Source organism: Aedes aegypti, chromosome 3, assembly GCF_002204515.2.
Source record: "Aedes aegypti strain LVP_AGWG chromosome 3, AaegL5.0 Primary Assembly, whole genome shotgun sequence".
Lineage (NCBI taxonomy): Eukaryota > Metazoa > Arthropoda > Insecta > Diptera > Culicidae > Aedes > Aedes aegypti.
Window position 1 is genome coordinate 388,766,009 of NC_035109.1, and position 14,709 is coordinate 388,780,717.

The window sequence follows — 14,709 nt, forward strand, 5'->3', positions numbered from 1 at the left end:
TTTGTACTAGAATCTTTAACTCAACAATCATGCCAAATTTAATACAATCTGCGACAGGATTAACTAAGAAGGATTTTGATTTTTTAATTTGACCCAAAATTTCTACTCTAGAGTGAGTCATTGAAAATTTTGAAACGGAAGCTATTGTCCTGTGTAAATGAAAAACATCGGGCATCCCTGAATAAATACCAATTTTCTATCTTAAAATTATTGATTAATAAACAAATTATTTAACTAAACTTTGGGGACTACAGTCAACTTTCCATAACTCGAAATTAAATGGAGGTATCGAATTACAGAACGCAAAACCAGTGCAACTGTTATCCAAGGGACCATCGAGGTAGCCATGAAAACCAACTTTTAATATGGTTCTCTATCAACGCTCCGTCATCGTAATCATCGTCATCATCGCAACTTCAAAAGCTTTTTTTCTGTACAAAACTAAAAATTATTCGATGAAAATGTGTTCACTGTGTTTCTGGTGGAGAACTGAATACAGTGAACACATTTTCCTGTACATTTTTTGGTCCTGAATGACGGATCCTGCCCCCTTAAGGCGAAGTAGGCCGTCATTGAAATTTGTACGCACCGTTGATGATTGTTGCTAATTCATCTCACGATTTCGAATCAAAGAAAATCAGTTGGTTTTGCACTGAGCCAGCTGAAAAAGTATCAGCATACTTTATGTACGTTGGCGCGTACAGTGATACTTTTTCAAGTCAATATAAACTATCAAGAATAAGTCGATCACTTTGAAATTGATCGCAGCAAAATCATCATTGCTGCCAAAACGAATATCGGGCTACTTCGCCTTAACTCGATATCGAGTAAGGGAGAGTTGACTGTAGTTATTTTATTTTATTTTATTCTATTTTATTGATGTACAAGGGGGTCAGGGGCCAAGTCTCCAGCATAAGTTTAAAAACTCACACCTTCCATAATACACCGAGGGTTTTGGAGTTTGGGAAGTAGGCAACGCAACATCTTTGACCAGAAGGTTCTTTAAGTTTTGCTTTTACTCTAGACTTCCCCTACACGTATGAATGATGCAAGGTCGAAAGAACATGAATCAGTCATACATATAACGGTAGTGAAGTGTTTTGCCTAAGGATATGTGAAAGGAGGGATTTTGTGTGGTGTTTTGTAAATCGCTCTGTGGAATAAATTTGTTATTAGTTAAATAATAAGTTCATTTGATTTACCTTTCAATTAGTATTCAATGATTACAGAAACTTTATACTTAACAAAGGCGTGGAGTGCAGCAAGCTAGGTAGGCGGATCAAGTGCGTATCGATTTGGCGAGCGTAGGGCAGAACCGAGGATGGAGAGATGCGACCGCAAACCGACGTTTTCTCGGCCATTACGCTGCCATGATAAGGATGCCTTTCCTCTTCGATGAATTATTCCTCGAAGCGGGTTAGATATGAAAACAAGGATAAAGAGAGAAAGACTGTTAGTGATTGTTACATGCTTTATGGCAGTATTGGCGTACATTGAAGTCATACAAAATTCGCTCTTTGGATTCCCACGATAACAATCCCTGAAACTAATGATAAACAACAAAAAAATGAATCCGAAAGAGCGAGAACCTTGATGTTTCAATGTATGACAATCCAGCTTTATTGCATGTGAGAAGTTCTTGGTGATATTCTCACAACGGCCATTCAGAATGGTTCGATGGATGTAGATAAAAGATCATTATGATAAAATTAACAGTGCGCATCGTACCTTCGTGCTGTGCGTACACGAATTCTCTCTGCTCTTGGAAGTTTTCTTAAAAACTACCTAAAGCAATAAAACAGTACTTTTCAGTGCTAAAAAAACAGTACTTTTCAGTGCTAAAATTAAAAACGGTACTTTTCAGTGCTACTAAAACAGTACTTTTCAGTACTATTTTTTCTACTATTGATCCCTTTACGATCCTTGTTTGGACCCGTGCCTTCGATTTTTCGTTGGACCCGTTGGCGAAAGCTAGCGGTGGTAATCCTTCTTGGACACCGTCTTGGGAAAAAACCTTTCGAAGGTCACGTCTTCTTTCGTTTATTAATTAAACATGGTATCAACAACAAACAAAAGGAAGGGTGAATCTCTGAATTCACTACTTCCTTCCAAAAAAGTGGGTTTTAAAACTGTCACTACACGTGGCAAGAATGGAAGAAAGGACGCTTCCCCGGAATGCGAAGTTTCTTCCAAGGGTGAAATGAATAATTGTATCGAAATGAGCAATCAGTTCGATGCTCTAGACAAATTTTCCGAACACCAAATCGAAGCAGCCTCTAGCCCAGGCTCTTTGATTCAAGTGAGGAAGCAAAGAGTGCCGCCTATCGTGGTCAGTTGTTCCGAATTTGGGGGATTTAGGCAGGAGATCTTGAACTCCATTAGGGGAATCAAGGTTTCCTTCCAAATCGCAAAGAAAGGAGACTGTCGCGTTTTGCCGGAAACTCTTAAAGATCGTGAGCTTCTTCTCAAACATCTTGAAGAGAAGAAGCACACATTTTTTACTTATGACGACAAAACTGAACGTTTGTTCAAAGTCGTCTTGAAAGGTCTCTCAAGTGACTATAAATCACCTGAAGAGATCAAAAATGGAATAAATGATTTACTTGGATTTTCCCCAGTCCAAGTAATCATTATGAAAAAGAGAACCCAATCTGGCATTGTTCGGAAAGGGCTTTCTCAAGAATTTTATTTAGTTCACTTTAACAAAAAAGAACTAAATAATATTAAAGCTTTAGAAAAAGCAAAACTTTTGTTTGATGTCCGTGTGACATGGGAACATTTCCAGAAACCTGGAGGAAATTACCAGAACCCCACTCAGTGCCGTCGGTGCCAAAAGTGGGGTCATGGTACAAAAAATTGTCGCATGGATGCTAAATGCATGATTTGCGGAGGTTCTTCTCACGCCAAAGACGTCTGTCCAGTGAAGGAAGATACCACCAAATTCATATGTTGTAATTGCGGGGCTAACCATAAGTCCAATTTTTGGAATTGTCCTTCACGAAAAAAGGTCATTGAGGCTCGTGCCAGGCAGATGAAAGATAATATCCGTTACGATAACGGTCGTTTCCGGAATTTGCCTGGTAGAGTATCGAACAATGCTCATTTTTCAGTTAACGATCGCTTGATCATGAATCATACCCATCAGGAAGATCATAATCATGCTCAGTCACAAACTAATTTTAATCCGTCGGGTAGCCGTTCGAATCTTTCTATTTCGAATGTATCTACCCACGGTAAATCCTTTGCCGATATCGTAGCAGGAAATTCGAACTCCTCCCCTGTTCGATCCATGGGTACCCATTCTACTAGTTTCAAATCAAATGGAAAAAACCCTACCGCCACAGGTAACTCCGCTTCTTCGTCTACCGAAAATTCCAATGGGAAATCACATGACATGTCTGCCTCTGATTTTAATTTTCTAACTGAACAATTGAATCTAATGATTGATGCAATGTTCAAAGCCACCACTATGACTGAAGCAGTCCAAGTAGGTGTAAAATTTACAAATCAAATTGTTATTGGATTACGTTTTTCTAATGGATCCAAATAATAATTTAAATATTTTAAATTGGAATGCTCGTTCTCTGAATGGTAAAGAGGACGAGCTGTTTAATTTTCTTACAGCTAATAACGTGCATATAGCAGTTATTACCGAAACGTATTTAAAACCTGGATCTAAACTCAAAAGAGATCCTAACTTTTTTGTTTATCGTAATGATCGACTTGATGGGGCATGTGGGGGAGTTGCAATCATCATTCATAGGCGTATAAAACATCAACTGTTTTCATCATTTGAAACTAAAGTTTTTGAAACTTTAGGTGTTTCTGTTGAAACACAGTTTGGTAAATATACTTTCATAGCTGCCTATTTGCCTTTTCAATGCTCTGGGCAGCAAGTTAATTTGCTCCAAACTGACTTGCGTAAATTGACTCGCAATAAGTCAAAATTTTTTGTCATTGGTGACTTTAATGCCAAACATCGGTCATGGAATAATTCTCAAAGTAATTCCAACGGCAGAATTTTATTTGATGAGTGCTCTTCAGGATATTTCTCAATTCAATACCCTGATAGCCCCACATGTTTTTCCTCTTCTAGAAATCCATCTACGATTGATTTGGTCTTAACCGACTCTAGTCATCTTTGTAGCCAACTGATTACTCATGCTGATTTTGATTCTGATCATGCCCCTGTTACATTTCAAATATCCCAAGAAGCGATTCTCAATCCTATCAGCTCCACTTTCAATTATTTACGAGCCGACTGGAATATATATAAAACGTATGTTGACTCCAATCTTGATGTTAACATTTCTTTAGAAACTAAACTTGATATTGACAATGCTCTTGAAACTTTAACAAATTCCATTGTTGAAGCCCGGAGCATTGCAATTCCAAAATGTGAAGTAAAATTTGAATCCGTGATTATAGACGATGATCTTAAACTCTTGATCCGTCTTAAAAACGTGAGGAGAAGGCAATTTCAACGCACTCGCGATCCTGCTATGAAAATTATATGGCAGGATTTGCAGAAAGAAATCAAGAAACGTTTTGCTCAATTAAGAAACAAAAATTTTGAAAATAAAATTTCTCAATTGGACCCTGGCTCTAAGCCCTTTTGGAAATTATCTAAAATCTTGAAAAAACCTCAGAAGCCAATACCGGCATTGAAAGAGGAAAACAAATTATTACTAACTAATTGCGAAAAAGCTCAAAAACTTGCTATGCAGTTTGAAAGTGCGCACAATTTTAATTTAGGACTTACTAGTCCAATTGAAAATGAAGTTACTGAGGAGTTCGAAAATATTCTCAATCAAGAGAACGTTTTCGAAAATGCCTGGGAGACTGATTTGGAAGAAGTGAGAACTATTATTAAAAAATTCAAAAACATGAAAGCTCCTGGCGATGATGGAATTTTCTACATCCTCATCAAGAAACTTCCAGAAAGTAGCTTATCATTTTTAGTTGATATATTTAACAAATGTTTTCAATTAGCATATTTTCCTGACAAATGGAAAAATGCTAAGGTTGTTCCAATTTTAAAACCAGACAAAAATCCTGCAGAAGCTTCTAGCTATCGTCCAATCAGTTTGCTTTCCTCCATCAGTAAACTTTTTGAAAAGGTTATTTTGAACAGAATGATGGCCCACATCAACGAAAATTCAATTTTTGCCAATGAACAGTTCGGATTCCGCCATGGACATTCGACCACTCATCAACTTTTACGTGTAACAAATTTGATCCGTTCCAACAAATCTGAAGGCTATTCTACTGGTCTTGCTCTTCTAGACATAGAAAAAGCATTCGACAGTGTTTGGCATGAAGGTTTGATTGTAAAATTGAAAAACTTTAATTTTCCAACATACATTGTTAGAATAATTCAAAGTTATCTGTCAAATCGTACACTTCAGGTTAATTATCAGAACTCCAGATCTGAAAGACTTCCTGTAAGAGCTGGAGTTCCTCAAGGCAGCATTTTGGGACCAATATTATACAATATTTTCACATCTGACTTACCTGAGCTACCTCAGGGATGTCAAAAATCTTTGTTTGCGGATGACACAGGCCTCTCCGCCAAAGGACGAAGCCTGCGTGTCATCTGTAGTCGATTGCAAAAAAGTTTGGATATTATTTCTTCATACTTGCAAAAATGGAAGATTTCTCCTAATGCTTCCAAAACTCAACTAATAATATTCCCACATAAACCAAAAGCTCTTTATTTGAAACCTTCAAGTAGACATGTTGTCACGATGAGAGGGGTTCCAATAAATTGGTCAGATGAAGTTAAGTATCTAGGGCTCATGCTAGATAAGAATTTAACTTTCAAAAATCACATTGAGGGCATTCAAGCCAAATGTAATAAATATGTAAAATGTCTCTATCCCCTTATTAATAGAAAATCAAAACTTTGTCTTAAGAACAAGCTGTTGATATTCAAACAAATTTTCAGGCCAGCCATGTTGTATGCTGTACCAATATGGACTTGCTGTTGTAATACCAGGAAGAAAGCTCTGCAGAGAATTCAAAATAAAATTTTGAAAATGATTCTGAGGTTTCCTCCCTGGTATAGTACCAATGAGTTACATAGAATATCCAATGTTGAAACATTGGAACAAATGTCAAATACAATCATTAATAATTTCAGGCAAAAATCGTTACAATCTTCTATTGCCACGATTAATGCGTTATATGTTTAGGTTAAGCATAGCATAGCATAGCATAGCATAGACTGACTGTACATGTCAATGGTTGCTACTCCGTGATTGATCGGAACTGGTAAGAATTGCACTGGGATCCAAATGAATAAGGGATGGGAGTTTCCGCTTACTCTCGAAGTGCAATTTTAGCAGATCTTATATTATTGATCAATAACGGCGCCGGCCAAGTCCTTACAGTCAGTTGGGATGGGGAAGGAATGTTAGGGTGTAATGATTGTTGCTTCTAGAGACCGAGAATACCTCTGCATCTCCACAATCACCACGGGAAGGGTGTTTATTAGTGGGGGAGGAAAAGATCTGGGAGTCACCTTTGGTCGGTGATGCGATCCATGGACAAGGGGGAAATATACGACTTACATTTAAAATTAGTTTTGTATTTTTGTCTCGAGAAGTTTTTAGTAGTAGATTCAAAAAAAAAACGTCAACATCTATAATATCGAACAATTCAAAAGAAGTTTTTATTAATAGCGAAAACTGAGAATTACATTATATATATTTTAAATCATATGAAACAGCAATAATGCCGACACTTGTAGTGACGAACCATACATAGTTTGTTTGAAAATTACATATGAGTATTACTGTGCATTTTTGTCTCGAGATGGTAGAATTTTTAAAAAATACGTCAACATTCACAATGTCGAACATTTCAAAAGATATTTTTAATAATGTAAAAAAGAGAAAAATATATGTATATTGAAATTGTGTAAAACAAGCATAATGCCGACACTTATAGTGACGAACCAAACAAAGTTTGTTTTAATATTACACAAAAGTTACACTTTCAAGAAAAAATGTGTTATCATAAGCATGAAACGAACTCACCAGTTGGTAATCCATCCTCGACTGAACACAAATATCTCTTCGCAACACAGTGCGAACAGAAAAACTTCTTGGCGTCCCGAAAACAAACCGTTTTCACGAAGCACTATCCAGCAAGACCTATGCGTTATATGTTTAGGTTAAGTTAGGTTAAGTATATTAAAAACATTTTTTTTTCTCTTATAAGTAGGTGAAATCATCTCACCTGTAAAAAAAAAACTGAACTGCTACGGCAAATGAAATGTAATATGTTGTTAACAAAATGTTAATTAAATCTTAAATTTGTTTTACCAAATTAGGATGATAGTGTTGTCAAATAACACAGAACACCTAGATATAAGAAATGAATGTAATGTTTGGAATGATGCTAATAAAGAAAGTAAAAAAAAAAAAAAAAAAAAATAAAATTAACGCGACGACATGTTAGTAAGCTCAAAACGATTATTATATTTGCAACTGTTAATTTAAATAGTTAAGCTAAGGGTAGGTTATTGCATATAACTTTATAGATAAGCAGAAGTGCTTACGAACGTGAATCCATCCCATCTTCAAATGCACAACACTTCATTCTGGAACTTTAGAACGTCCATGTTGTAACTTGTTCACACAAGAAATCTGCCTCGACCGAGTTGGCAGAACGCGCCCATACCCCTTTCTGAACCAAAGGACAGGGAACTAACCATGATACCTTAACTACAAATACAAAAGCTACTTCTATGTTATTTCCACTACTACGCTCGCGATAATTATATTATGATCGTTAGAATAAAAACGATAGAGGTTACTACTACATAACAGAAATACTACCCAAAGAACGCTAATGTCGCCAGTGTTGGTGTAATGAATGCAAAGAAGTGCAAAAATGCGTAGAGAATTAAATAAGGTGTATATTACAGCATTTTGTTCAATAATATTATATTATATTATAAAAGATATTTAAAAATGAAACATTTCAGTAACAACAGCGTCATCAGTTTTCTAATTATTATACATATATCAGTAACACTACTAAACTATCTCTAATACCGGTACAACCTACCTTGCTAAATAACGCAATACCGTAAAATGCCGTAATTCAAAACCTTTTGGAATATTTCTCAAAAATCGTAAATTATTGTTAATGATAATTTTAATTGGAATTATGATGCATTACCAGCATATACAAATAGCGGTATGGGCAAATTTCAAAATTGTTCTTAAATTTTGACTAATTTTGGACCAAATACGCGGATTTAGGCGATGCGCTGAATTACGGCACTTTACGGTATTACTAAGGTAATAATTACTACATTGTTACTAAACCTAACATAAATGTCTATTTTCAATGACCTGTGAGACGCAGAGACCGCCCGCACCCACTCTTGCGCCTCGTGGTCTACTGAAGAAGATTTATGTATATTGAACTAATACTACTATTAGAAATAGTGCTACTGAAGAAGGTGATCGTTGGTTTCCCAGTCTTGTTAGTGATTTGAGTGTTAGTAGAGACTGGTAGTAGGCCCTGCCGGTCCCTCCAGCATTACGCGTAGTTATCTGGTGTTAGATCATGCGACAGTAACTAAACTCATGCTGAAGGTGTGATAAATCAAGTGTAAAATATATTTAAGCATTGAAACACAGCTCATTATTTAACTTAAAACTATTCGACTAGCTTACATTTCATAAGTTATAATTACGATTATTTTCGCGATCAATATATTAGCATTAGAGTAATTTTTCACAATATCAACAATATGTAATCGCTTGATAAATCACCGTCAATCCCATCACCTAAGGGCAGGGAGTAAGGGAGAGTTGACTGTAGTTGATTTCTAATTAAAAAAGCGTTGAATTCAGGACTCAGGTGTGCTGATTTACGCCACTTTACGGTGTATTTTTGTTCAGCAAAACATGAATGAGAGAATCGATGTGAGATTATTTCCACTTAAAAAATTAAAACTCAGTTGCTTATCAGTACCGAAGACTTCTCGGCGAACAAAAATGCTAACGAAAGGAATTACGCTTATTCTGTTACTAGTTCTCGTACATTCATCTCATGGAGATTCTACGCCAAATCGAAAATTCTACATTCCCAGCATTCGAGTAAGTTAAATTTATCTAGCTTTGGATCACATGCAAATCCATTGATCGAGTTTGTATCCACCAGGCTAACTGGTTCAAGGCAAATGAATTCTGCAATTCATTGAAAATGCGCCTGGTGGCCATCCGATCGCAGGAGGACAACGATGCCGTCGCACGATACGTCCGAACAACCTCCAAGTTTACCGATAACTGCAGCTTCTGGATTGGGGCGTCCGATCTAGCGGACGAGGGAACCTTCGTATGGGTGGCCACCGGTGAGGAAGTTACCTATACGAACTGGCGCGAAAATGAGCCCAACAACGAGGGAGGCAATGAGGATTGCATTCAGTTGGCTTACATTCCGGCGTTGAATTACCACTGGAGCTGGAATGATAACACCTGCGCAGGACAGTCGCTGTATTTCATATGCGAGAGTGTGGAATGTGATTGTGTGCAACCGTTTTGAGATCCGCCTAGTTGTTCCAGATACAGTTTGATTGCTGAGTTCCGGCCCCAAAGAAATGTATTGCCAAATGTCAATCCAATTAGAGTAATAATAGAGTAATCTACAATATGAATTAAGTAAGGTACCGTGGGGCAAGTGGGTAATGGAATTCGCATAGTTGAGATTCTTCCAATTCTAGAGACTTTAAATTGAAACAAATGAGGTTGTATATATTTTTTAGCTTGACTCCCACCATATATAAGCAGCATGCTGAAATTGACTTTTATGAACAATTGAAGAAAAAAAATACAGAAAAAGTTTTTGAAAAATGTCTTACCGTTTTAAACAATAAATTCAAAAACAAACAGTTATATTCACGATTTCTATTAGCTTTAACACTTGTTAAGGCTTCCCAATGAACAATAACATAAGTAACATGTAAACAGAGAAAAAGTTATTCTTTTCACTTCAATTTTCTTCTGTTTAGTTATGTTAGTTGAAATGATTCGACAACATTATAACTGCAACATTTCCAATGTTAGTTCTTACATTATAGGACAGCAATTGCATTTCTGCTCTGTAGAATTTCCACCGCTCGTTATTTGTTTTTGAAAAAATCGGATATGACGTCGGATAACTCTTCGGGAGAAATCAAACGGAATCCTTCAATAACGTATTTAGGGTCTTTTTTATGTGGATAGACCTATACCCCATTTTTATGTTTTGAACTAGCTTTACATAGACATTCCACGAGATTTCCATGAGTTCTCTAATATTGCAACTTTTCAGTCAACGTCTTCCTTTTAATTGGCTGCCCGAAGTAGACATATTGATATTGTAATGTTTGGCAACATCTTTTAGAAAATTTCCATGATTTCTAATTGCTTTTAACGCTTGAGTATAGTGTTTCTTGAATTATCAGCACGTTATGTTTTTCTATGATAATTGCGAACCATGTTTACTTATGGCTACTTAAAGAGAAAACACAAATTCAATCTCTAATGATAAACTTTTCACTTGCCCCACCTGATAAGAGAATTGACGGTGTTTAAATTTAGTTATTTCTAGGTCTACGTCGAATTAATTCTAAAACTTTTTTTATTGCAGTTTGAAACTGTCACAGAGGACAACTAAGAAGTGGTACAGGAAATAATTATCCGCAAATTTTTTCCACTGAAAACATTAAAATAAGATTGTACGCCGCCAACTTGTTACGGAGTAACAGTTGACAGGTTAACAATTTTTCACTCTATTATGCAATAATGGCTGAAAAATCACAGAAATCTCTTACCTATCGTAATGTTCTCAATGACCTCAAAGGTTTACGCATGAGTTTAAAACGTTAATTCACATATTCAGTAAAATATATCAATTGTTTTCACTTACCCCATTTACCCACTTGCCCCGCGGTACCTTACATTTATTTCTGTGAATTCATAGTGGATTTCGAAGAGAGCCCAGTAGAGATAAAGAAGTGGTAGGCGGGCAAGTTGTACATCAGGGGTAAAATGATGTACCCTTTGTTTGTGAGGTTTCTTATTAGAGCTTCTGATAAATAATAATAAAATGGTATGATAATAATTAATCTTAGAGTTGTTGAATATCTATGAACAAATGAAAACCGAATTCAGTACTTAATAATTTAATTGCACTAGAGCTTGTATTCTTTGATAGATACGCATATTTCGACCTCAACTGTAAGGCCGTCTTCAGTGTCGTCGTCGTGTACTAAACTCGACTTGAAGAAATTAATCGTATTCACACATAATATACTTAAACTAGGTATAAAGTCATAATTCCCTTCACTATTTGGTAGAAACTTAAAATTTAACAGCTACATATCGTTCCCGTGGTGTACCTAAAACACCACGGGAACGATTTGTAGGTTTCATGTTGAAAAGCCACGTATTTCCGTTCCCTTGGGTTCTGTTGAGTTCGACATAGGTACCTTACTGCAATTTTCTAGACTTCCAGGTGAAGAAACATTTCGCAAAATTCTGATGTCGTCGTAATTGTATGATTCTCTGTAAATATATGTTCTGCTGCCTTAGATTTCAAATCGTGAGTCTATTGTCTTTCGAGTTTTTCATATTCACGCTGAGTGTAACATCAAGAGACCGCTTTGTTTAACCAGCGAACCAGACCAAACCTTGCTGCAGTGAGAACAACTGATTTTGTTTAGTGTGTTAACCGAATGTTAGGAACTAAACAAAGTTCTGAGTTTGTGTTGTCTCTGCTGGAAAACACCAAATAGTTTCCGAAATTAGTTTTGGCGGAGCTGATTGGTGATGTGTCTGTCGTATGGGAAGAAGACTTCATAGGTTCGGCAATAGGGGCGACTGTCGTCGAAGTACTCCAAGTATGCTGTCTTGCATTGTTGTCGATGATGGCTTTTATGGTCCTTTTCTCGTATTCGTTGATTCTTGTCGTCTCGAAATTATTTTCCAGTTCCATAGTTTTTCCGGCTTCGCTGAAGGGGTAAAGTCTGCAGCCTGTGGACCATGTGGTGAAACGCTGCCCCATCTTATGCTGGAACGAATGATTTGATGTGTAGGGGATGACTCGATGGCTGCCTATAGATTTCGAACTCTCTTTTCTGATGACAAGTAGATCCAAAAACGGTAGTTTTCATTCCTTCTCCTGCTCGTGAGTGAACATGATATCCTTGTGTACGTTGTTGATTCTATCCGAAATCCTAGGTAGATTCTTCTGCTTGATAATGCTGAAAATGTCCTTGACGTGTCTCCACCATTTATAGCTCGCATAACCTAGCCCTGACCTTTCCATTCCATGCTGCATCCGTCCTTTGGGATAATAACCAGTCCTCGAGAAGATTTCGGAAATCCTTTACTGAAACGCTGGGGAAAAGTGCCGCTACGTCGAAAGACACTATCATCTCGTCATCCTCGATGTTTCCTGACTCAAGTAGTTTCTGGTGTAACTCCTGGGTATTTTGAACTGACCTAGTGGGAAAGGAATTCGGAATACTCTGGAACCCCTTGACTAATCATTTCACTGGTTTATAAATGGGGGATTTTCATTTTTCAATACTCGATTCGTGGCCGCATCTCTCCACCCTCGATTTTGCCTCGATGCGCACTTGATCCGTCCACCTAGCTAGCTGCGCTCCATACCTTCTTGTACCAACCGGATCCGAAGCGAACGCCATTTTTGCAGAGTTTCTGTTCAGCATTCTTGCAACATGCCCCGCCCATCGTATCCTTCAAGTTTTGGCCACCTTCTGGATACTGGGTTCGCCGTAGAGTTGGACGAGCTCATGGTTCATCCATCGCCGCTACACACCAATTCCCTACACAACGCTAAAGATCGTCTTAAGCACCCGACGTTCGAAGGCTCCTTGTGCTTGCAAGTCCTTCTAGACTCTAGAGCATCATCCACGTTCCATGTCCGAAGAGGCGTACTGGCCTTATGAGCGTTTGTACATGGTACATTTGATGCGGGTATGAATCTTTTTTGACCGCAGCTTCTTGCGGAGGCCATAGTAGGCCCGACTCCCATTGATGATGCACCTCCGTATTTCACGGCTAACGATATTTTCAGCCGTCAGCAAGGATCCAAGGTAGACGAACTCGTCGACCACCTCAAACGTGTCCCCGTATATCGTAACACTGCTACCTAAGCGAGCCCTGTCGCACGCGGCCCCACCAGTTAGCATGCACTTTGTCTTGATCGAATTCACCACCAGTCCAACTTTTGCTGGACGACAAAATTCATATCATCCGCGAAGCAAACAAATTGATTGGATGTCGTAAAAATTGTACCTCGGCTGTTAAGCCCGGCTCTCCGCATAACAACTTCTAGGCCAATATTGAACAACACCCAAGTAACCACGAAGCTGTATATGAATACTTTATGTTTGCTCTATAGTGTGCTATCAGATTTTGTTTTGAAGTGACAAAACCTTTAAGAGCTTTATAAAGCATAATTAAAGTGGGAAAGGGCCCCACAACAACCAAATTAATGCAATACTTGGTGTTGGCGCGTTAACCGTGGCCAACTCCGGTCGGATCGGGGTGGACTGTATTTTCGGAATGAAAGGAACAACACCACTGATTCTGCTAGTCCACATCAGCTTTATTGCACTACACTACACTACACTGTTCACTAGTTACACTACTGTTCACTATACTTTCACTTTACTTCACTTGGATCGGTATAAACTTCGCGGCGGTAGAAACAAGACTGGTTCGACTACGCGAAGGGATCGCGTATTTATAGCACCGCGCCACGTGATCTAGAAGCACGCGGAAGCTTCTAGAATTACGTGGAATAGTCGCGATGCGCGTAGCTCGGTCACTCACTCGTGGAAGGGAATCACGAGATCATTCGGTAACTCACGGAGTTCATTCGCTCACTGTGAAAACTCTCGACCACAGAGGCGTCGGCAGGGTGGGTCGTATAAGGGGCTGCACTCGGATGTATTTTAAATCGCACATGTTTACGGCACGTTCCGTACGGAACATACTCCCCCCGGTTGACACGTAGTTTCAACAGTATGTTGTTGGGCTTGGGGAGATGTTCTTGTCGCTTCATGATCATTCTTTTCGGTGGGCGGAATCTGGGTCGGATAAGTCGGAACTCTTTCGCATCGCTTGTACTAGGTGCATATTGGACGGGATTCGGTGAGTGGAATTTTCGATCGGAGAGGGTGTCAGCTGAGTAGACATCCTGTCGACTGGGTCTGGTTTCCTTGGAGTTGGTCGGTATCTTCCTTATGGTATGCTGCTCAATCGCTGGAAAGCTCGGACGATGTTCGGTGGAGTGCGATGTGTTGGCAACTTGGTGGCTCGGTTTCGGTGCATCTTCCTGTCGGTCGTATTGGCAAAAGTTTAACTCGTTACTCTGGAATTGTCGCTGCTCTGAACTGTTGTTGCTCGGTGACTGCAGTGTGTTTGCTGGCTTCACTGTCTGTCGGATGTTCGATCTATGTCCAGTGCGTTGGTCGTTTGGATCGGCTTGAGTATCGTGCTTTCCCTTAACTGATGGACTTGGATCTGGAACCTGGTACTGTCGTTGGCGATTGATATCCTCTAATGTTGTTCTGGAGCGCTTCGGATGTGGATCGGATAACTTTCGATTTGGGATCTCAAAGTTCTCCACCGGAGGACTCCTCGATTGTGCGTAGATCCGTGGTTCGTGGTTTTC

General features: G+C 38.5%; 1 protein-coding gene across 1 annotated transcript; it reads left to right on the forward strand.

Moving 5' to 3' along the window:
* Positions 1-8,618: 8,618 nt before the first annotated feature.
* LOC5563672 (C-type lectin 37Da) lies at positions 8,619-9,634 on the forward strand. Its single transcript, XM_001647904.2, has 2 exons — positions 8,619-9,119; positions 9,184-9,634. The coding sequence occupies exons 1-2, from the start codon at positions 8,928-8,930 to the stop codon at positions 9,562-9,564; spliced, it is 573 nt and encodes a 190-aa protein (XP_001647954.2). The 5' UTR covers positions 8,619-8,927; the 3' UTR covers positions 9,565-9,634.
* The last annotated feature ends 5,075 nt before the right edge of the window (positions 9,635-14,709 follow it).